This window comes from Ascaphus truei, chromosome 12 (genome assembly GCF_040206685.1).
Source record: "Ascaphus truei isolate aAscTru1 chromosome 12, aAscTru1.hap1, whole genome shotgun sequence".
Classification (NCBI taxonomy): Eukaryota; Metazoa; Chordata; class Amphibia; order Anura; family Ascaphidae; genus Ascaphus; species Ascaphus truei.
Window position 1 is genome coordinate 51,665,019 of NC_134494.1, and position 24,238 is coordinate 51,689,256.

Consider the following 24,238-nt stretch of genomic DNA (forward strand, 5'->3'; position numbering starts at 1 on the left):
GAAACAAAACCAGAGTTTAAAAATGGCATGTGACAAAATGCGTTGCTGCCTCCTCTGTCTTTGAAGGGTCTCATAGTGGCCCCTATGTTTTATTTATTGATTGGCAAAGTATGTGTATGGAAATCTCACTCCTGAGGGTGCTCCCGGCCCATAAAAACGCAGCACTGGAATTGCATATATATATATCACTTAGATTGTAAGCTCTTCGCGGCAGGAACTCCTTTTTCCTAATGTTACTTTTATGTCTGAAGCGCTTATTCCCATTATGTGTTATGTTATAATGTCATGTGTATTACTGCTGTGAAGCGCAATGTACATGGATGGCACTATATAAATAAAGATATACAGCTCAACCCCGTTATAGCGTGGTCCGCTACAACGCAGAACCGCTTATAACGCTTTCTTAGCGTGGCTCCCAATTTAAAAACATCTCCATTTTTTTTTTAAACATTCAATGCTTTATTGTTAACACACGCGCACACGTTAAGTTTGTTTTTAGAGTCTGTAACATCACACAAGCCCTGTGTCTTGCAGGTAGAGAATTGGTACTAGCATATGAAAAGTCCTAGGTTTGATTCCTGTATGATATGATATAATTTATCAATTATTATTTTATATAATGATTTATAAATTATCAATTATAAAATAAATAAACTAATAATTTTTAAATTATAATAAAAATGAAATGATTTATAAATTATACCATATCATACAGGAATCAAAACAGGACCTTTCATATGCTAGTACCTATTCTCTACCTGCAAGCCACAGGGTTTGTGTGATGTCACAGACTCTAAAAACAAACTTAACATATAGTACACAGTGCAGTCCACAGCACTGTGCTATAGCTGTTAAGTATATTTATAGTAGCATATGAAAGGTCCTGGGTTCGATTCCTGAATGTTTTTTATATAAAATGTATTCATGTTCAGCTCCCACATGGGGTAGGGGTGTGTGTATGTGTCCGGTAGCAATAAAGCATTGAATATTTAAAAAAAAAAAAAATCCCGTATGGTGTAAGGGGTCGGTGTGTGTAATGTGACCCCCCTCTGCACTCGAAAGTTGAGGATCATTTATTTTATGCCAGTAATGCCGCACCTCGGTTTCAGCGGTAAATTAGGTGATTTCACCAAGGTAACTGAATGAAACCTGCAAAACGGCTGGGCTTTTATAATAATTTGTTGCGTATGACCTGTGTTAAAAACCTGACCACTGAACCTAGTTGTTGGGCACAAATGATCTAATGCTGGGTAAAAAGAGGAAGGGAAAAATAAGTATGGCTTGAGGTCAGGGCTGGCTCGATATCGGTGCCACGGCACCTAGCTCTGTGCTTATAGAGGCTGCTCGCTCTTCCCTGCAACATTTATACTGACTGCCAGAGGAGAGCGCGGAGCTTCTGTAAGTGCCTCTTACCTTCTCTCCGGAGCCGGCATCTCCTCCTGCATTCATGTGACAACACTTTGCCATGACAATGCAACGTAGCAGGAGGACATGCCGCAATGTAGAAGGTAAGAGACCTTGCCAAAACCCCACTGCACCAAGCCCCGCTGTGTGGCAGGCTTCTCTGGAAGTAAAGGGCTAAGAAATACGGTATATGTTGAATACCGCACAGTATATTGTTTTGTGTCAAATACATTCTACTTACTTCCCAACTTTATCCAAAGCTGATAAACACGGGATTCTGCTGTTCTAAATATACATACTTTAAAAAAAACTTTAATTGTACGTGTGATCGGTATACATTGGTGGCAGCGGATTGGGTTGGGAACACTCAGAAACATACTGTATGTATTGATGTTGTGCTTATCTCAGATGGTTGTCTGCTGGGGTCCTGAAAACATATGTTCACTGATCTATGTTGGACCCCCATTAAAAATGATTACTCCCTGTAAAATATTGGCAACTGCAATTACAAGTGTTGGTTATCTTTCTCAGCTCGTTTCGTCTCCTTTAGCATTGCGGTTATAGTTTATTTTATTCATGTACTGTTTTTCTTTATTACGATAGCATTTGGATGGTTTTATCGGTATGAAGGAAAATTTCCCACACTTAGAAAGGTACGGTGTGTCCTGAGTGCTGGTTTCTGCATGCAAGACTTTCTGGGCATCATTAAACTGCGATAGTAACGATGGGGGCACTGTCGCAAGTAAACTCTAATTGAAGTCTATGGGAGTTCCCCTCTATTAACACTATCACCGTTTAATGAGTAGCCCCCCTCTGTGTGCTAAATCTTTTAGCTGCCTCCCTTCTGAGGTGTGTGCAAACCTTTGCATGACCAAGCCCAGCAGGCCTCATACGGACTTATTGCATATTAATCATTAAGTTCAAATGAGTTCAGTCTTGTATATGAATATTTAAAATGTTGCCTTGACAATATGGTTGAATAATAATATTTAAAGAAATTTTTTTTTTTAAATTTCTGGTAGACCTATTAAGGTTTTTCTTTAGCATTGTTTTCTTAAGCATGTCCATCGTGTGTCCATCATGTGTCCCATCGTGTGTCCATCGTGTGTCCATCGTGTGTCCATCGTGTGTCCATCGTGTGTCCATCGTGTGTCCCATCGTGTGTCCATCGTGTGTCCATCGTGTGTCCATCGTGTGTCCATCGTGTGTCCATCGTGTGTCCCATCGTGTGTCCATCGTGTGTCCCATCGTGTGTCCATCATGTGTCCCATCGTGTGTCCATCGTGTGTCCATCGTGTGTCCATCGTGTGTCCCATCGTGTGTCCATCATGTGTCCCATCGTGTGTCCATCGTGTGTCCATCGTGTGTCCATCGTGTGTCCCATCGTGTGTCCCATCGTGTGTCCATCATGTGTCCCATCGTGTGTCCATCGTGTGTCCATCGTGTGTCCATCGTGTGTCCATCGTGTGTCCATCGTGTGTCCATCGTGTGTCCCATCATGTGTCCCATCGTGTGTCCATCGTGTGTCCATCGTGTGTCCATCGTGTGTCCATCGTGTGTCCATCGTGTGTCCATCGTGTGTCCATCGTGTGTCCATCGTGTGTCCATCATGTGTCCCATCGTGTGTCCATCGTGTGTCCACCTGCATGTTGGATGTGTGTGGAGATAAATAAAATTAGGATTATGTTTGAAAGTAGGACTCTCCTCAAATTGGACTTCTAAAGTCTCGTCACAGATTAAGCTCACAGGGTGGCCGACTCCAGTTCTCAACGGCCACAGACAGGTCAGATTATAAAGATATCCTTGCTTCAGCACAGGTGGCTCAAATGACCGAGCCGCTGATTGAGCCAACTGTGCTAAAGCTGGGATAGCCCTAATACGTGGCTGTCGAGGACTGGAGTTGGCCACTCCTGGGCTGCACCGTGTCTCATATTTGCTATTATTTAATGTGTGAATGGACTTTACTGCCTTCCCATCTTCTCCTGAATGTTCCATTGCTCGGAGCTGGACCCCTGTGAGGGATGAATCGGTTGGGACAGTGTCATGGGCCTCCCACTTTACGATATATAGTGTTATGCTTTTTTTTGCTCCCTCAAGACCCCCCCACCCTCCCCTCGCCCCGTAAGAGTCTTACAAATATATTTCATTACATGTAAGGCACTCTGTATATGCCTCAATGTTCTCCACATGCTATTAAATGCTGCTCACGTCATGAAATGAGTCGTATTGTTGCAACGTGAACATTATTCTGATAGTGTGATGAAGAAAACGGAATAAAGTTCATTTTTGGAGAGTCCCTCTTTCCTATGGACCTTTATTTCTTGGGAATGTTTAACCTCTTTAGTGCTGGATACTGTAAATAGGTTAAATTATATTTGGAATGTGCCTTGAAATTTTATATTTGTAATGCAATAGAGCAGGGGTTCTCAATTCCAGTCCTCAAGATTCCCCACCCCGCCCCCCCCCCCCATAAACAGGTCAGGTTTTCAGGATATCCCAGCTTCAGCACAGGTGGCTCAATCAGTGGCTCAGTTTTTGACTGAGCCACTGATTGAACCACCTGTGCTGAAGCTGGGAGCCCCTGATTGAGCCACGTGTGCTGAATCTGGGATAGCCTGAAAACCTGACCTGTTGGTGGCCCTTGAGGACTGGAGTTGAAAACCCCTACTCTAGTACCCTCATGTCTTTAACAATGTTGCCGTGGTCGTAGCTCATGACAAATACAATGTCTGTGGTCGTTTCATGTGCTCAAACAAAATAATCTCAGAAAGGGAAAGAGAGAAAGAAATCCAAAGGGGAAAGTCTGTTTGAACAAAAGAAGAACAAGAAGGAGGTCGAGTTTGAGAAGAAACTTGCCAAGGAGAAAGGAGAGATGCTGGAGAGGGAGAAACAGCTGAAAATCAACAGACTGGTTCAAGAGGTATTTCTTCCACAAGCACACGTTACTTTACCCACAGTTTCCATAACTTTTCAGAAAGGTGTTTGGTGAGCGTGACTTTATTGGTTTTACACGCAGTGAGTATTATCTGCGAATTGCTCTTGTTTTTCGATAATTGGTTTGAAAAACATTGGAAATGATCCTAGAAACATATAGAATTGACAGCAGATTATAGGTTATTTCAACCCAAGAACCCGGTGTGTAGCACAGCAAGACGAGAGTGGTCCTTTACTCAATCATATTCACATAAAGAGAACCATAAAGGTTTCGGGACGGCAGCCCCTTCGTCAGATCACCCCCAGTGTAAACGAATAACCAAAATGTTATTGTCCTGTTCCCTTCATGTGAATATGAATGAGTAAAGTATCACTTTAGCAAGTATTGCTTTTGCCTTTGCGCGCTACATACAATTTTTTCCTCTCGAGTATTTTTGGGTAGACCTTCTCGGTATGTTTAAGTACCAAGTAAATTATTTTTGTTTATTCATTTTCTCAAATTGTGAGTGTGCAGCCTGTATTTTCACTTTTGGTTAATTCCACCCACCTGATCAGTGCCATTTTCCCTAGTCCAGTGCCTAGAATGTCCCACTTTAGTCCTCATTGTTTGCATCTCTCCATGTTCATGATAGGTACAGGGTACAGACTTGGAGACGGTGATGGTAAATTGGTAGGGCTCAGATTTGAGGTCTTAAATAAAACGTTGTGCGTTGTAGATGTAGAAAAATCTAAGGGATGAAGAATAAACCTACAGTCAGGAGGAAATACAGATGTACAGTAGCTGGCTGTTCTTTGCCGGTTGCCTTGCGAATTCTACATGGCATCCTCTCCCACGCAGCGAGATTCCAGCGGCCAGACAAATGGCCCAACGGACTAACACAGCGGGGGTTCCTCTGTTTTAATTGGACTCGCACTGTGTGAATCCTACCTGGCTTCACCTGTCTGTAATCGACGCGCTGCAAGAGAGAGACTGAATCAGTCACTACCTGCGCGCCTCTAACAGGCGATCGCGGGGGTTTTATTTTATGTTTAAACTCCCGCGTCACGGCCCACATGAGCGGAGGATTTAAACAAGGCAGAGGAATACTGGCACCCCATAATGGGGCCTGTAACTCGGGAAGTAGGGGTCCCCTGGACCTGAACTCAATGTGAGTCAGCTCCGGAGACCCCCTGCTACAATATTGTATTATTAAAATAAAATAAAACCCCTGCGATCGCCTATTAGAGGCGCGCATGTGGAGAGCCCGAATCAGTCTCTCTCTTACTGCGCGTCTCTTACAGACAGGTGAAACCCGGTAGGATTCGCACAGCGCGAGTCCCATTCAAATGCAGGACCCCCACTATGTTAATCCGATGGGACATTACAATCTGCTATGGACCATCTCGCAGAGTTTTCGGCAAGATGGCCCACGCTTTTCTCCCGTGAGGCGGTAGAGAACAGGCAGTTACATCTGCATAATGGGATCTATGGATTTCGTATCCCATACAGTTAGTAAATAAAAAAAAAATAAGTTGAGTAACTTCATCTGCTCCTACTACATAACGTGCGTTCTACCACATCACCCTTTTAACCTGTTATGCATTGGTGGTTTGACCAAGGTTTCCGAGACAGAGCGAGAAGACTTAGAAGAGTCAGAAAAAGTTCAACATTGGGTTGAAAGACTCTGTCAGACACGGCTGGAACAAATCTCTTCTTCAGAGAATGATACGCATGAGGTAACCGTGTGCGCTGTGCGCTCCATTTCAGATTACTTTTCAATGGTTTGTGCCAATATTGAGTGCTGTGTTTTTCTTTAATGATATCCTTGAAAGCAATCGGCCTTCAATTGTGATGGATGACAATGTTTTCAGAGTCACATGTAAAGCAGCCAAAAGAAGTGCAGTACAGATGAGAATTAAAAACACTTTTTTCTTTAACACTTAAAAACTGAAAGTCAGATGAGCAGCTATTACTAATCTTTTTACATCTTTGCATGTGCCTACAAGTGCAATTTGCAGCGTGGTTTTCTCCATTTTTACAGCACTGTACCTGATTAAGTCAGAAAATATGTAAGTTGTGGGTGTTTAATTACCAATGATGCTGAAACAATAGTCAATGGATTATTGGTGTTTAATAAATGGATTATTAAACATCACATTACAAAGTCACTGCTTCAGTCCCCCGTGTGAGGGACCGTTATTTGGACAAATCAATGGGCTTATGGCGTGTTAAGCTTTAACAATATTTAGTAAATCGGGGACATAGATAGAGCTCAACCCTGTTATAGCGCGATCTGCTACAACGCGGATCCGCTTATAACACGGTCTGAGTGTGGCTCCCGATTTAAAAACATCTCCAAGGTTTTTGTTTTTTTGGCCGCCGTGCAAGGACTTACCCGGCATTTGCAGCTCTCTCCTCTCTCTCCATGTGCGCACATCTTCAAGTTTAAAAAAAAAAAAACATTATTATAACATTCAATGCTTTATTGCTAACGGACACACATACATAAATACATACATACGTACATATATACATATATACATACAATTCTCTAGCTGCTACACCATAGGATTGATGTGATGTAATTGACTCTATAAACAAACTTAACTTCTACTGCACACCAACCCATGGACTAGCAGCTAGAGAATTGCTACTAGTGTATGACTAGGGTCATGGGTTCGATTCCTGCATGGTATGGTAAAATTATTAGTGTAGGGGGGAGATTTGTGTATGAATGTGTGTCCGTTAGCAATAAAGCATTGAAAGTTATAATAAAAAATAAAAACAAACCTTGGAGATGCGCACCGCGCACGTGGACGCAGCCTGATGAAGCAGGGGCAGGAGAGAGCTGCAGAGAGGAGAGAGCTGCAGATGCCATTTTGCGATTATAACGCTATCCCGGTTATAACGCGGTCTCATTATGTGGACCCCAAACACCGCATTATAACGGGGTTCAGCTGTATTTAGAGATTGACAACAGATAAATATGATTTGGCCTTCCCATCTGATTATTTCTTCTGAATTCTGTTATGACACCGACCCTTATTTATCAATTTGTCCCTAAACTCCTAAAGATAATTTTTCCCTGTAGCTTGTCCTTTACCACTGTACAACATGCTGTTATGAAAGATTGCACCTTGTAAGGGTATCAATGCTGCAAGTTTCAATAAGTTACCTTCATACAGTAGTTGTATTATAATTATACTGCTACTTATCACACAGTGGCTATATAAAGAGCATTGTTGCATTAGAACAGCGGTTCTCAACATTTTTTGAGCATGGGAACAACTGGAGGATTTTTAAAATCTCAGGGCACTAGTGCTGTTCAGACCTTACTCATCCCCTCCTCACTTACACACATTATCACTCTGCGTTTCTCAAGCACACACTCCATAAAAACACCCACACTTTTCGCACACTCCACATTCACCGTTGCACATCATAATCACCTTTTTACCTAACACACACTCCACATGTATCCCCCCACCCCTTCTCACACATCACACTCGGCCACTTTCTGAAATAATAAACACCACAATCAGCCCCCTTCTCTTGCTTATACTACAAATCTCCCTCCCACACCGCACAAAGCACTAGCCTCCCCTCTCCCTCCCATCTTCCCACACACCTCAAACATGTCAGCTGCTCAGTGTGCGTGTCCTGCTCTGTCTGGAGATAAAGAGGCTTCTCTCTCTCCTCTGTGACTGGCTAAGGGAGGTGAGGCGGATTGTCAACATTTGCACATGCGTGTAAAGGTCTCCAGGTAGTGCAGGGAGGTGCACCCTGAGCATCCAGCTGAGGTATTTTTCCCCCGAGGGCCACATCACCTGTGGCAAAGAAGCACTACATTAGGGCAAGGGTCCGTAAATTGGGGGGCACACAAGATTTTCTGTGGGTGCACGCAAGATTTTCTGTGGGTGCACGGCGGTTAGAGGCCCTGCGCTCTTCCCCAAAGCATTTAAATTAAATGCCTGGGAGCGCTCGAGGCCTATAACTCACTTACCTGGTCTCCAGTGGCTTCTGGTGATGCGTCGTCAAATTACGCCGCAGGGTCACATGACGTCACGTCACCATGGCAACGTGACGTTAGAGGACGACGGAGAACAGGTAAGAGGGGGTAATAGCAGACGGGGGCGCAGACTGAAAGTTTGCGTATCCCTGCATTAGGGTATGGTTCACCCACGATATTGTTTAGTTTTTCTGTTCTATAAATGCCAGTCTTCGTGTGTAACACAGGACGCATGCACAAACTCCCAAATGTTTGTTAACAATGTTTCAGCAATGTCTACACTGTTGTTTGCCGCAGGTGGCGGGTGGGCGTCCTCCTGCTGCCGCTTCTCCTCCCACAGCTGTACCTGCAGCCACTACAGTACGGAGGTTTGTCGGTGGCCTGCAGCTTCACACCACTGACTTGGATGACATCAATTTAGATGATGCAAAGCATCCCATGAAACGGATAGCACCCCCTCCGCCTTCACCTCGCCTGCTCTCTGCATCATCTTCGTCCCACCCGCCTCTTTCACCGAATGTCACCATGGTGAGGAGGAGTGCCCCACCACCTCCAGCAGTGCCCTCAAGAGCTTCCCCTGTACCACACACTTGGATGCACTTACCCCCACCAACACCGCAATCACCTTCTCCACCTCCTCAATCCCTGGGCTCAGCACGTCCACCACTCCCATTTTCAGAGGAAATACAAAACTATAGGGGAAGATCAGCTTTCAGATCTTCATACCCAGAACCTGTCTACCCTCCAAGCCCAAAGGTATGATTCATAGTTGGGTGTTGTGTGAGGGTTTTAGTTTTTGGTTTGCATTTGAACATAGTGTTTTCGTTCTTTCACTGCTTAAAAGGTCCTCTTCTGAAGTAGAAGGGGGTAGTGGTGCAACCCAACGTACTGTAGCAATATATGTAAGCGTTGCTGTGAGTTGAAAGCACATAGCCGTGGGATAAATTCTAACACGTAATTATCGAAGATGTGTATAATTACATGTATGATGGATATAGTAAAACATAAGGAGATGGGCCCACTCGCAATTCCACCATCGCTACTGCCATGGGTGCACAGTCTTCCACCGCAAGTGGGGACCCTATGCAAAGGCATTAAAAAGTAGACAATTCTCCACTGGACTTGTGCACATAGATGTTCAGGATTATTGAGGGATGGACGTTTTGGTCCTGCTTTGGAGAAGCCTCAACAAAGGTCCAATGCAGAACCGAAATGTCAATCCCTCAATAAACCTGCACATCTACAAGCACAAGTCCAGTGGAGTTCCGTCTTCTTTTTGTGATGGATATAGTATACAGTACATACTACTTTCTTCAACGGCAGGTTCTGATTTGATACCTAATTGATAACAACAATGCCTCAGGGATTCCAAAGTTATAATCATGAGGGCTTAATTATAAAGGAATTCTATTAACACCTTTGTAAGAGGACATGAAAATATTTCAACAAAAACAAATGGAATTTGTTGGAATCAACCATGATGAAAATAGTCTGCATATATATATATACTATTTTTTTTATCAAGTAAGTGGAATTGCACCTTTAAAAAGTGCATGATATTCATAGTTGAGTTTAACTCCCCCATGAGTTATTCAAAATTAAAAGCAGATGACTAGTAATTAACGCAGTAATTCCCCCCTACTCTTTACTGATTTTTTTACCAAATTGGTAATGGGTGGGAGGGGGGAGGTGGGGTGGGGGGACATGGAGCCTCTGGGGTTAAGCAGTGCTATTTATAGCTCCTGGTTCCCGAAATGCATTTAGTTGCCAGTGTTTCAGCTCCGATCCTAGAAATCAAAAGTCCATCAAATCCCTCGGGTCCTGCGGGACAACAGGGAGCCACTATGTCATCGGAAGGATGACCTTGCAGCTTCTTATGGGATGATCTCAGACGCCATCTTTGAAAATACAGGAAGAACCAACAGCAACTAAACCAGAAAGTATCTTGGGAGAACCGCGGAGTTCCCGAAGCTAAAACATTTCTATTGAATTCTGTAAATACATTAGTAGGCATAACGGGCGGTGTGGCTGCTTTTGGTCACATCTACCCAGGAGTAAATTAAATGCGTTCTGTACTAGACCTTAGTAGTCGGTTAGATAAAGAGAAACAAATTGACTCCACGTGGGTTGTTGTTTTTATAAAGTACATTTCCCCGTGTAGGTGATCAGTTATTGGGATTTTGACGGCCTGCAATTCCTTACTGCCGTGTGTTACAAACACCTCCAGAACTCCTGTGATTGCTCTGACATCATCGTTTATTTTCAGTAAACAGAGGACCTCCTCTTATTTCTAGAAGGTAGATCAGGTTTTGTTAATACTGGCCAAAGCTTTTTTTTTAATGCCACAGAATATGTTCAAAACGAGTAAGCTAGAAAAATGATTTCAGTTGGAAAATTCTGATTTCGAGATACATTGATCTCTTCTTCCGGCGATGGTACAATGAATGAAGCAAGCAAAGGGTATACTTAAAAACAGTGTCTCTTGGAATGTTATCTGTATTTATATATATATATATATATATATATATATATATATATATATATATATCTCAACTGTAAATATTCCTGTATATTCATTTGCATGTCTTAGGCAGGTCTGCAACCCTGTCTTTTACCACTATCACTCAGCACACAGCACTTCCACTGCAGCAAGGAATTCTGGGAAATGACATGCAAATGAGCACACAGTGCCACCTTTTATCTCATGCTCACATTACATGAGCAACCCTATATATATTAATGTAAATGTTACCATGGTAACCGGAGAAGCTAGAGATGACGAAAATCCTGTTTTTTAACACTAGCAAAAAAAGTGCTATTTTAATTTTTTCAATTTAAAGAGCAGAACATGTTCAGGAGGCGAGGTGCTCCCATTGTACAAGTTAAACTCACATAGGCTTCTTGGAGGATTTTGCTGCTTTAAAGTGGCAATTCAGCACTTTTATTTGTACATTTATTTTTATTTTTTTACAGAGTTTTTAAGCACGGGGTCTTCGAAGATGAACCCCTGTTCAATATAAAAAAAAGCAGAGGGTCTCCGGAGCTGAACCCCATTCATTTAAGCTTCGACGACCCCCGGCTTCATACCTCCGAAGGGGGTGTCGATATCTCCTGCAAGGTTGAAGCTCTCGCGTCACGCTGGCCAATAGGAAGTCACACCATATGATGTCACAGCTTCCTGTTTGGGAGCTTTGAAAAGCGACCATAATGTGATCCCTTCTAGCTGAGCGCAGGGCCGTCTTAACAGCACTATAGGCCCCGGGCAAAGCAGCGGACTGCGTCCCGCCTACACTGCAATTGTTGTCCCCAGCCGTTAATTGCCTCCCGCGAATCCGTTACAATATTCTGCTTCCATAACATTGCACGCAATAAAAACGGCGACATTTCTCTCGCGAACGCAGACACGCCGACTCTCCGCTGCAAGCAGTCATTTCTCTCGCGAACACAGACACGCCGACTCTCCGCTACAAAGCGTCATTTCTCTCGCGAACGCAGACACGCCGACTCCCCGCTGCAAGCAGTCATTTCTCTCGCGAACGCAGACACGCCGACTCTCCGCTGCAAGCAGTCATTTCTCTCGCGAACGCAGACACGGCGACTCTCCGCTGCAAGGCGACATTTCTCTCGCGAACGCAGACACGGCGACTCTCCGCTGCAAGGCGACATTTCTCTCGCGAACGCAGACACGCCGACTCTCCGCTGCAAGGCGACATTTCTCTCGCGAACGCAGACACGCCGACTCTCCGCTGCAAGGCGTCATTTCTCTCGCGAACGCAGACACGCCGACTCTCCGCTGCAAGGCGTCATTTCTCTCGCGAACGCAGACACGCCGACTCTCCGCTGCAAGGCGACATTTCTCTCCTTCACCCAAGTTAGCGGGGGATTTGAATGTTGAGGCGGGTGATTGGAGAATTAGTGTTAACTTCTGGTCTGTGCATAGATTAGCGTGGGGCCCCTTTGCTCATGGGGCCCCCGGGCCACTGCCCAGCGTGCACATGCGTTAAGACAACACTGGGTGAGTGGAACTCCTGTCTCCTGAAGCAGGAGGTGCAATGAATGCGGTCCAGCTTCAGAGACCCTGGCTTCAATCCTGTGATAAAACAAATCACCCAATTAGATTGCCTCTTTAAGCCAAAATAGTGTAGGAGAGAGTTCAATATAAGAAACAAATGATATATTGCTGAGGCTATTTTATCTGTAGGCATTGCATATGCAGTAAAATGTTGACTGTTCGATCATGTAGTATAATTCCAAAGTGTGGGGGAACCGTTTCAGGCAAGGAGAGTCCGGCCTGTGCAGCCAACACAACATGGACAGATAAACTCTTCAAAGTGCCGGTCTCCTCTAAGGCTGGGGCCATGGTGCCTTCGCCCACGCGGAGGCGTGCGGAGGCTGTGAGGTAAGCGGGTGCTTTCCCTGTGGGGGGTGCCTAGGGGCGTCACAGAGCTGGTTCGCTCTCATTTGGTGAACCGGTCACGTGACCGGCCTTTTGCGCCAAAAAATCAGTTTGAACTGATTTCGTGCTCACCGCGTGCCCCCTCCCACTTCCGCCCGCACGCCACCGGGACGCAAACTCTGCCTTAAGGCAGTCTGATCGCTCAGCGTGCTGACGCCTCCGCACGATCTGTGGTACCATGGCCCCAGCCTAAGACAGAGATACAAAGTAGGGGTCTACTCACAAGTTCATAATGCCATTCTAAATTTAAGAGGAAAGACAACGCTTCCGGTCCCATTGGGACCTTTTATCATATGGATCATGCCCCAGTATGGCTTTAAAGCCAGAATGGTGTATGAGATAAACATGAATTAAATGTATTAAGTGTGGAAATGTGTAATGATTACTGGTCTCTATAATACCAGAAATCAACTTCGTGTACGTGTAGACCAGCTGTTCCTTAGTTCTCCCAAATTCCTGGCTATAATCCATCGCCTTCTACACAGCAACATGCATTAGTGATTATATGTATATATATATATATGTCTGTGTTACACATTGTAGCATTTACAAGTTCCCAGCTACCACGCTTTGATTGTTTACCCAAAGTGTATTTTTGCACAGCACTATGTCCCGGCTAGGACTACGTAGGAATACAAAATATGATATTAGTCAGAGGTTGATAGGTTTATGCATGTGTGACCCAGGGTATATAGTGTAGCATGACCTCTCTTCCATGTTATGTAAACTACTGCTACTCTGATTCATTATGTAACATGTTAATATACAGGGGGGACACAGACTGCCTCTTTGTATTGTATTCTGTAGTTTTTTGCTATAGAAAAGGCTAATATTCTGCTAACCCCTCTTCTGGAGAAACCTGCCTGTAGTTTATATATGAAGAACACTAACACTAAACCCTAGAACACTTTTAGGAGGTAATGTGAGTGTGCAATCATTTTTCAGACTGCATGAATATAAAGCAAGTCTGAAGTACTGTAGCATCAACATGTTGGGCTCACATAGCAGCACAAAGCATGCAGTATAAAGGGAACAGCCCATTCAAGTAATATTACTTTACAAAGCGTAAACCATCTAGGCAGATTGTAATCGATTGTACTAAGCGATACCCAAGATAAGACTCCCCGCTGGATTGAAATGTTAGGAGCCAGTACTATCCTACTGCTTATCAGCGAGTATTCATTGGCTTCCACTCGTGAGAAGATTGATCATCACAGAAATAGAAAGAAGAATATACGCAGACAGGATGTGAGTACGTGTGCACAAAGAGAAGCTGCGGTTATTGTTTATTTTGTGCAAGTCTTAGGAAAGGAAACATTTATCTAAAATAATAGGAAATTAAATGTTTCAGAAACGACCCTTGATACATGGTGGTTACCACAAAACACGAACCAATATTATTGTAGATTTTACATACTCTTGAAGCAAAATATGTATGATTTCACTCCTTGTTATTCATAAGACTAGAAATAACACCGTTACATGAATTTGTTGTAACTGCTAAAATGATGATTTGTACGAATGAAATGCATACTATTTGAATTCAATGCAAAAGGTTTTGTTGCTTAGGTTGGGAGAAACACATCGAATGTCAGCCGGATTTCATCCTCTTCGAGCAATCCATTGGTACTGTATGTCTAGTGTAGTTTTGCATGGCTTTTAATGGCTTGAGATTGTAGTGTTCTGCAATGTGTGTGCACTGCATAACCTGCCTAACACTGCTGCAGAATCACAGGTCAGTACTTAGTATCTTAACACACAACACCACGTGTACACAGATTTAAAAATATTTTCATTTGCTGCAGTTATGAATTCTGTGTATTTTATTTAAATTGAGAGAATGTTTTTGAGCATAGTGCAAATGTAAAGTTGATCCATCTAGGCCAAGAGAAAAAATGATAATTATATATAACCCTGCCTTTCACCATTATCCCCAGCATACAGTGCTTCCACTGCAGCAAGGGATTCTGGGAAATGATATGCAAATGAGCACACAATGTGTCACCTTATGTCTGAAAAACCATTGTTACACGTGCATATATATATATAATTTGCAGTGGCCGTTCATACTCTAGTGTCGCTAATCAATGTTACATTTCAAGGCCTGAGGGCACAAATCCTTATCCAGTTCCCATGCAGGAGTTTGGCTCCCTGAGAAATACACCCAGCACACTTTGGAATCTGTGTATTAAAGGAGCAATTCAAACACTTAAAATGTTTCTTTTTTTTCACATTTCTTTTTATTGTTTCATACAGATTTGAAGCTGGGGGTCTCCGCACCTGAGCTGCGTTCATTTCAGCTCCGGGGACCCCCGGCTGCCAGAGATTCTTACCTCTGTAGGGGGTGCCGGGATCTCTCTGTTTGTTAAAGCTCAGAGTCACGCGGGCCAATAGGAAGCTGCATCAGATGACATCACGGCTTCCTATTGGCCCACAGGACGTGGGAGCTTTGAAAAGCGGCCATTATGTGATCCCTGCTAGCCGAGCAGAGCGGCCACCAGCACCCCCAATGGAGATATGTATCTCTGGCAGCAGGGGGTTCTCGGAGCTGAAATTAACGGGGTTCAGCTCCAGAGACCCCCTGCGTCAATCCTGTGTAAAGCACTAAATACATGTAAAAAAGAACCCTGCCTGAATTGCCTGTTAAAGCGTCACAAAACGCTTTGTGGCGCAGAATTGACGTACGAAAATCTCATTTGAAATTGTCCTTGTGTACTTACCTGAAATTTTTCAATCAGCGCTATCAGCGTTTTCATTTTATGTGGCGCAAGGAAATGGTGTGTAATATGTGAAGATAAAAATGGTATGTACCGTACTAACAAAGAATATTTCTGTGCACTGAAAAAAAGGTGCGTCAAGTAAGTGCGTCAAAATCATTCGCCAAGTTTAACTTGGCGCGAACCCTAAAAAGTCTGTTTATATTGTTAGCGCAGAATTACCGTCATCATGTGCCAAATAAAAATGCATTTGCAGCACGGATGTTTAATTATACCGGTTAACAAAATGTATAATTTTCACAGCATGGCAATTCTAAAGCAAATTACATAAATCATTAATATTTAGACATTAATAAAGACTCATTCTTCTGTTCACTAAGGTATTCAACATGATGTAATGTGCCAACATTAATTTCAAACAACAAATGTGTCATGTATGAACCCTTCCTACATATGAAATGTTATGAAGGTTTGTACTACTTTTTAGCTCTAAAATGTTGATACACAATAAAAAAAATGTTAATCTGATTTTAGCACAAACCACATTCTGTTTAGTAGAATCAATTGGAAGTGTGGTAGTGGTCAGCGCAAAGGGTTGAACTAAAAACAATAGAAGATAATAAAATACACAGGATTAGTGCATGTATAAAATAAACATTAATTGCTCTTGAGGTGAAATGCTGATGGAAGGGAGGGGGAAGGGAGGAGGGGGGGAGGGGAATAGGAAACTGTATGTGAATAAACACTGGGTGTCAATAAATAAACAATCTACGAAACATTAAGCATAAGTTTCAACGACTCACACGGGCTAATGTGAGACCTCACCCTCAGAGGAGAATGTAGTTGGTAAAATAATTCCTCTATAATGGAGGAATGGTGATGGAAAAGAAAAGAAAAAACTCACACGGCCATGTGTGAGCCCTTCCCTCAGTGGATGTTGTCATCAGTCTCAGATGGATCAGTAACGTCTTAGCTTTCTTTCCCAATGGGGTAGAGTATGAGTAGCTCCTCTCCCAGGCGCCCATATGCCAAGAAATGGGCAAAGCCTGGATTAGTCGCAAATAAGAGTTTTATTACAATCATAAAAGAAAAAACTGTGAAACACTCACACACAGATGAACAAACTGCCCTGCGTCAGCCGTGAGTCTGACGAAGCATCACTGCGAAACGCCTAGTTCCCTGCCAGAGCTCATTGTGTGAAGGACCAAGGCAGCCACCGGACTTCCGGAAAAGATCCTCCCTCCCGGTCCCGCTGTCGGACGCACTAGGGGGAGCACAACCGGAAGAAGAGGGTCTGCCGGATAGACTCACGGCTGACGCGGGGCTGTTTGTTCATCTGTGTGTGAGTGTTTCACAGTTTTTTCTTTTATGATTGTAATAAAACTCTTATTTGCGACTAATCCAGGCTTTGCCCATTTCTTGGCATATGGGCGCCTGGGAGAGGAGCTACTCATACACTACCCCCATTGGGAAAGAAAGCTAAGACGTTACTGATCCATCTGAGACTGATGACAACATCCACTGAGGGAAGGGCTCACACATGGCCGTGTGAGTTTTTTCTTTTCTTTTCCATCACCATTCCTCCATTATAGAGGAATTATTTTACCAACTACAACTACATTCTCCTCTGAGGGTGAGGTCTCACATTAGCCCGTGTGAGTCGTTGAAACTTATGCTTAATGTTTCGTAGATTGTTTATTTATTGACACCCAGTGTTTATTCACATACAGTTTCCTATTCCCCTCCCCCCCTCCTCCCTTCCCCCTCCCTTCCATCAGCATTTCACCTCAAGAGCAATTAATGTTTATTTTATACATGCACTAATCCTGTGTATTTTATTATCTTCTATTGTTTTTAGTTCAACCCTTTGCGCTGACCACTACCACACTTCCATTGCCGCTATAATAAGATCCTGGGATTTATCTTCTTCAAGGTCCAGCTGCAGCAAACACAACAAGGGCCAGTATATATATTTTTTTTCTTTTGCTTGGTTTTATATGAGTCCTTAGGTGTTCTATTCTTACACGCCATATACAGTAGGGAGCGCCCCAGTTTCATATTCTGTTCTAGTAGAATCAATTGTCAGATTTTAGTATTTTAACTGCGTTCTCCCCAATAAAAGTAAAATAATAATACAAGTAATTATTAAAAATTCAAAGCAGACATTTAAAATTATATATTGTCAGTGTCATTCAAAAATCAGGGTATAATGTCAGCTTTTCACCCAAGACTTAGGCTAAGGCCCCGCTCCCTCAGTCAGCGCACCTGCACTGCAGACAGGCGGGGCGCTGACAGACACAGACCGCGATATGCTGTCTGTAGGGAGCGGGAGCCGGGGCAGGAGTGGGAGGGGGGCGTGGTTTGAGCGGAGGGACCCGCTACTCCCACCCCCTCCCTCCACGGGCTCGGGCTGCAGGAAGGAGCTGCTGCGGGCTGCTGTAAGGTAAGCAGCTCCCTCCCCCTTCTGCCACAAATGCCCTACTCACGCTGACACTCACACGCTAACACACACACACACACCTACCTTGTGTAGGAAGCTGCCTGATGACAGCTCCCGCCCCCGCCGCTGGGGCGGGCCCTTAGGGCTGGGACCCGCTGCGCCCGGCGGCATGGGGACGGCCGCGTGAGCGTTCCCCACCAGCAGGGGAATCCTCCCGAGCAGGTCCCAGTCCCCCCTCGCTGCTGGCTCACTACGCGCTGTGACGCGTCAGCCGCCAGGGGATGCAAGAAAATTGTGATCCCGAGCAGTGACGCGTCACGTGGTGCGCTGATGAGCCAATCAGCGGCGGGGGCGGGAGCGGGAGCTGTCATCAGGCAGCTTCCTACACAAGGTAGGTGTGTGTGTGTGTGTCAGCGTGAGTAGGGCATTTGTGGCAGAAGGGGGAGGGAGCTGCTTACCTTACAGCAGCCCGAGCCCGTGGAGGGAGGGGGGGGAGTAGCGGGTCTCTCCGCTCAACCACGCCCCCCCTCCCACTCCCGCCCCCCTCCCGCTCCGGCTCCCGCTCCCTACACACCGCATATCGCGGTCTGTGTCTGTCAGCGCCCCGCCTGTCTGCAGTGCGGGCGCGCTGACTGAGGGAGCGGGGCCTTAGCCTTTATACTGGACCCTTAACACTATTACTCACTAGAAGGGAAAAATGTCACATACGGTAGTGTCTACAATGTCTTGCTTCCTCAAGAAGCACAGAGAGGGTGTTTTCACTTCTTTTGTAAGACCTTAATCCGGCCAAAGATACAGGGAACAGAGTTGCTGCTTTGTTAATGAGATTAGGATGACATTGGGACTCATGCAACATTTGTGCAGATACACGAACCTACTCACCGTTGGGTCCCAATGAAAATTTGCCCCTTGGGTGCAGCATGTCCTTTATATTCTTACTGCTGCTGTACGAGCTTTAGATCACAAAAATTAGATCCATGCAATATTATTCATTATTATTTTATTAACCTCTGACACTGATGGCCGCAATTAACTAGCATGTTAATTATTGCAACATTTTTATTGAGTTCGTTTTCAGGCTCTTCGCAATATGCACATACAATATATGCAATATACAATCCATGCAGCATAAAATATAAGTAATACCGTTCTGTCAGTTAGTGCTACAGTATATACCATATTTCATGTATGTATTCAGGTATCAATTAGCCACACGGACTTCTGTGAACTCTGGAAACAGAAATTAAATCGCCTGTGAATTTCCAGGGTGGATATATTACATTTTTTATTTTATTATCTTTCCTTCAGAGTAATTTATGGTGTGTTTACAATTAGGCTATTCCTGGGCATTGGAAGGTCAGGGCTATTGGCAAATTGAACATCAAATAGTTTTAAATTCACTGTACTTTTTTTTACATTTATATTTTCTTGGTTAATTTTCTTGCTTTGAAGCAGTGTATTTCAGGCCCAAGTAGCAGCTAACAGGTTAAAATAGGTGCGGTAATTATGCATCATTCATAGGAAACGAAATGACTGGATTAGACACACAGGTGGAGGTACCTTTAAATGACATGTAATTTTTTAAATAGGAGGAAACATGGGAAGGATGTTGATCCAGGGATTAATCCGATTGCCAATTCTGGGAGTCAGGAAGAAATTTATTTTCCCCTTATGAGATATCATTGGATGATATGACACTGGGGTTTTTGTTTGCCTTCCTCTGGATCAATATACTATAAGTACGGATATAGAATAAAGTATCTGTCGTCTAAATTTAGCATAGGTTGAACTTGATGGACGTACATCTTTTTTCAACCTCACCTACTATGTAATATATGTAACTGTAAGGAAGGCGATTACATTAGTTCAGTAGACCTTTCAGCGGCTCTCATGGCTCTTTGCTGTTCTATACATTACCCAGAATCCCTAGCTGCAGTGGCAGCACTGTTTGCTAAGAGATAATGGGGTAGGACAGGGTTACAGACGTTTCTGAGACATGCAAAAGCACCACACGTGGTATATTTATTTAGTGTGCACTGTATGGTGAAGGGTTTTTCTCACCTGTTTTTTACCCACCGTGATTTTTTGAATGTCTATTAAATACACAAATATAAGATGTCCTGCTTCAAATGTATTTCCCTTATGAAGTTGGATCATGACCTTCACATCACAAGACTAAAACTTTGAAGTCACATCCTTGTACTGGAGAAGGGATCCGCTCCATTGAAATGATTAGGACTAAAATATTGTCCGGCACAGGGCAAATAACTCTTGTAGTACCGTACACGCGCTGTCTCTGCTCTATCCATGCATGATCCAAGTAAAGAATTATGCACGTGTCTAAGTTTAATTAAGAAGACGTAGCACAGATTTTTCCTGTATCTGTGTCAGGAATTCCACCGTCATAAATATGAATAGCCCGAGGAAGCCACTTGTCATTATACTGCTGAGAAGCAGGGCCTTGGGAGTGTGTATGATGTAATTGGTAATTATTGTGCATGCGTGTGTGATGTGCACTGTACAATTTAACATTTTTGTTACAATGTGTCACTTTAAATGTTTTATTTATTTTTTGCGGACACCATTATTCTAAATGTAGCAGTTTGCTCCGAGTCCACCGCTCCAGCGCCGTCCAGTTGTACCAATTCCCTCTAAACCCATCATGCTGCCTCCTGACTCTAACTTCATGCTCAGACCAGCAGTGAAAGCGGATCCTTTGGTGAGCGCCCTACCCTTCTTTTCTGAGTGCTGGGAAGGAAAAGCTGACATGCAGTAGATACATTTATGTCTAGCTCGTTTACATTTGATTTATCGCTTCCTTGGCAATGTCGTAACATTATAGTAATAACTGAAAGAAATGTGCACTTGAAAAACCCTAAATGTGCATGAAACCCTTTAGCAGAAATCTCAGTATAAGTTCCCGCAGATACCTCAACATGCCCAGGCATGCCTCAGAACATCACCGACTTTTTATAGGATTTAAAGAAGCGTCTACCTACCCCCCCTCCCCCCCCCCAGGTTGGGAACAGGGGTTCTGCAGAGCGGAACCATGTCAATTTAAACTCTGGGTCCCCCGGCTTCACAAGACACTTATTTCTGAAGAGGGTGCCAGTATCTCTGCAGGTTTGAATGTCCCGGTCATGCGAGCGATTAGTAAGTCACAATGGGTGACGTCACAGCTTCCTATTGGGCCTGCATGACGCGGTGCATTTAAAGCCGCCATATCAATAGCTGCTACCAGCACCCCCTTCCGAGGTAAGTATCTCACGAAGCAAGGGGTCCTGGGAGCTGAAATTAATGCGGTTCAGCTTCCGAGACCCCTGCTTCAAATGTGTACATATATATATATTTTAAATGATACCATGTTCTGCTGATTTAATGGTAATGGAAATAGATAACATGGCTACAACTCTACTTCAATGTAAGTCATTACTTTCTCAATGTGAAGAGACGGAGCATTGAGCGCACTCACGCTTCTTATTCTGAGCGCACTCACGCTTCTTATTCTGAGCGCACTCACGCTTCTTATTCTGAGCGCACTCACGCTTCTTATTCTGAGCGCACTCACGCTTCTTATTCTGAGCGCACTCACGCTTCTTATTCTGAGCGCACTCACGCTTCTTATTCTGAGCGCACTCACGCTTCTTATTCTGAGCGCACTCACGCTTCTTATTCTGAGCGTAACATACAGTCTGAAACTCGAAGCTATCATTTCTAACATCAATCATTATGATTTAAAATGCTACAACTATATGAAATGTGAACTTTTTTATTTCGTTAGTATAATAGGATCTTGTGGTTCCATTTAGAAACAACATTAAATAAAATCACATGAAACTCAAGACCGTGATTAATATAGTGTATGTATGTCTTAATTTATACAGCGCCATTAATATACATAGCGCTTCACAGCAGTAATACACATGACAATCATATAGATAACAAATAATAAAAAGAGATCATGGGAATATCCCTACTTCAGCATAGCTGGCTCAATTAGTGGCTAGGTATGGAAAAATAGAGGAATAACCCCTAGTGATGCTGACCAGGAAAAGTCCATGTATTAACGTATTATACTTTTTAAATCTTCATATTCCTCCAAACAAAAACAGCTTTATAAACTCAGGACTCCAATATCTAAAAATGTTAATGTCCCTTAAAGCACCACTACACATAGACTCCACTAGCCTACAACAGGTATATCTTATGTGGTAGTCAAAGTGGTTTTGGAACTGGATGATCACATGAATGAAGTAACAAATATAATGAAGTTACTCACTGCTGACCTTGTGGAAATCCTGGTGCTGTCGGCGTGCTCCTACCAAGGAGTATCGGCATACAAAGGTTGTGGACGGCGGTGCAACTGCTGTTGGAAAAAATGTGACCAATACTGCAAAAAGGGGTATAGGGTGAAGTGGGTGCTCCAAAGTTAGTGGAACTTCCAACATGTATGTCCATCACAATTAATCAGGACTGGCGGACAGAGTGAATAACGGAGTGGGTGTAGTTAGAAAAATGTGATATGTGAGTCACCAACACATACGTCGCCTGAAGGTGACAAACTATTATGTCCTAAGGCACTCTAGTGACACCTCATTGGAGACAACACAGTGCTAATAAGGGTACTCATCCATAGCAATGACAAATAATTAATAAATGAATCTTACCCACTCCATCTGTCTTTCATAGTCCTGCATGGTCCATCCAAATGGCGTGCAAATCTGTAGATAGTAGTCCAGCAAGAGAAGAAAAGAGCAAAACAGTGCACTGCCAGGGAGCCAGGTGGTGTAAAAATATAAAGTCTATTTATTCAGCAACACTCAAAAAACATAACCCCAAAGGGTGAGACAAAAGCTCCTACACGTTTTGGACTTCGTAAGTTACTCCTTGATAAAGGACCCCTACAGTCCGAAACGCGTAGGAACTTTTGTCTCACCCTTTGGGGTTATGTTTTTTGAGTGTTGCTGAATAAATAGACTTTATATTTTTACACCACCTGGCTCCCTGGCAGTGCACTGTTTTGCTCTTTTCTTCTAATACTGCAAAAAGAACTAGGTGCAAAAATTTATTGAAGGCACGTTTAAAAACAGTAAGAGAACACTCTTACGCGTTTCGCGTGGTCACCCACGCTTTATCAAAGAGCATGGGTCAAATACACAATGATTGCATGAGTCACACACACAATGATAGCATGAGTCACACACACAATGATAGCATGGGTCACATACACAATGATAGCATGAGTCACACACACAATGATAGCATGAGTCACAATATCTCATTTACTGTATAAACAAGTCTAATAAAATTCCCACGCTTCACAATGTTGGTATATAGTGTAATTATTAATATATTCTGGTGCACAGGGGGAAATGCATGAATTGGAGTGCTAATTTGTAATCAATGTAACATTGGACTGACACATTTTATCTTTAAATTAACCCCTCAGTGGCAGAGAAATAATGAAGTTACCTTGTCCTAAGGTGTATAAGCCTGTCTTTTCCCCATTACATACTGTACCCGGGTTGTTGTTGCTTTCTGGCTCCCATTCAATATTCTGTGGGGCCGTCTTCCACTTGCTCATCAACATTTCAGCTCCATACAAATGCGCATTAACTTAGTGGTTCTCAACTCTAGTCCTGAAGACCCCCCTATCAGGTCAGGTTGAGGATATCACAGCTTCAGCACAGGTGCCTCAGCTAAAGCTGGGATATCCTAAAAACCTGACCTGTTGATGAGTGGAGTTGAGACCCCCTGCTTGAACTCCTTGCCCTTTCCTTTGCTGTTAAAAATGAGCAGACAGTTTAAAGTGTTGTGTTCCTCTCTTTTGCAGCCCCCGGAGATGCTAAAACGGATGGTTGTTTACAACTCTTCGTTTAGATCTAACAAAAGACAAGTAACCATTTACAAATTGTGTGCTTTGTACAATCTGTCCTGTTTGTGCTGTGGTTTTATTGCCATTATGTTTTTTCTATTTGTTGTATAACTACACACCCGGTATAATAGCAAATGTGTTCGGATTCTTTGTTCTTGTAGCCATTTCTCTATATGATGATTAAATGGCCTTTGTATGTCCTTGAGAATACACAGCTGTGCTGAAAGCATTTCATGTGCAGATGTATTGGCTTCGTTTGCAACCAGCAAAACATTTACACAGTACTGTACTTTAATACTGCGCTGTGCTCTTTTTGCATCCAAGTTTGACTTTCTCTATCGGGTTAATCATTTAATTGACATTATTTTTGCAATGGGTTGTGTTTTATAAAACCACAGGTTATATTGATGAAAAGGTGGCATA

The 24,238-nt window shown here is 43.4% G+C and overlaps 1 protein-coding gene across 4 annotated transcripts in view; it reads left to right on the forward strand.

The window, feature by feature from the left end:
• Positions 1-24,238, forward strand: part of USH1C (USH1 protein network component harmonin) — a 92,780-nt gene that overhangs the window by 56,443 nt on the left and 12,099 nt on the right. The window contains exons 15-21 of one of the 4 annotated variants that reach the window (XM_075567705.1): positions 2,008-2,057; positions 4,172-4,324; positions 5,938-6,054; positions 8,625-9,083; positions 14,353-14,409; positions 20,540-20,659; positions 23,774-23,836. The exons of 2 other annotated variants lie outside the window; for them this stretch is intronic. In XM_075567705.1, the coding sequence (XP_075423820.1) occupies positions 2,008-2,057; positions 4,172-4,324; positions 5,938-6,054; positions 8,625-9,083; positions 14,353-14,409; positions 20,540-20,659; positions 23,774-23,836 (1,019 nt within the window). The remainder of the gene's footprint in view (positions 1-2,007; positions 2,058-4,171; positions 4,325-5,937; positions 6,055-8,624; positions 9,084-14,352; positions 14,410-20,539; positions 20,660-23,773; positions 23,837-24,238) is intronic. One more of the 4 variants, XM_075567701.1, reaches the window with a different exon arrangement.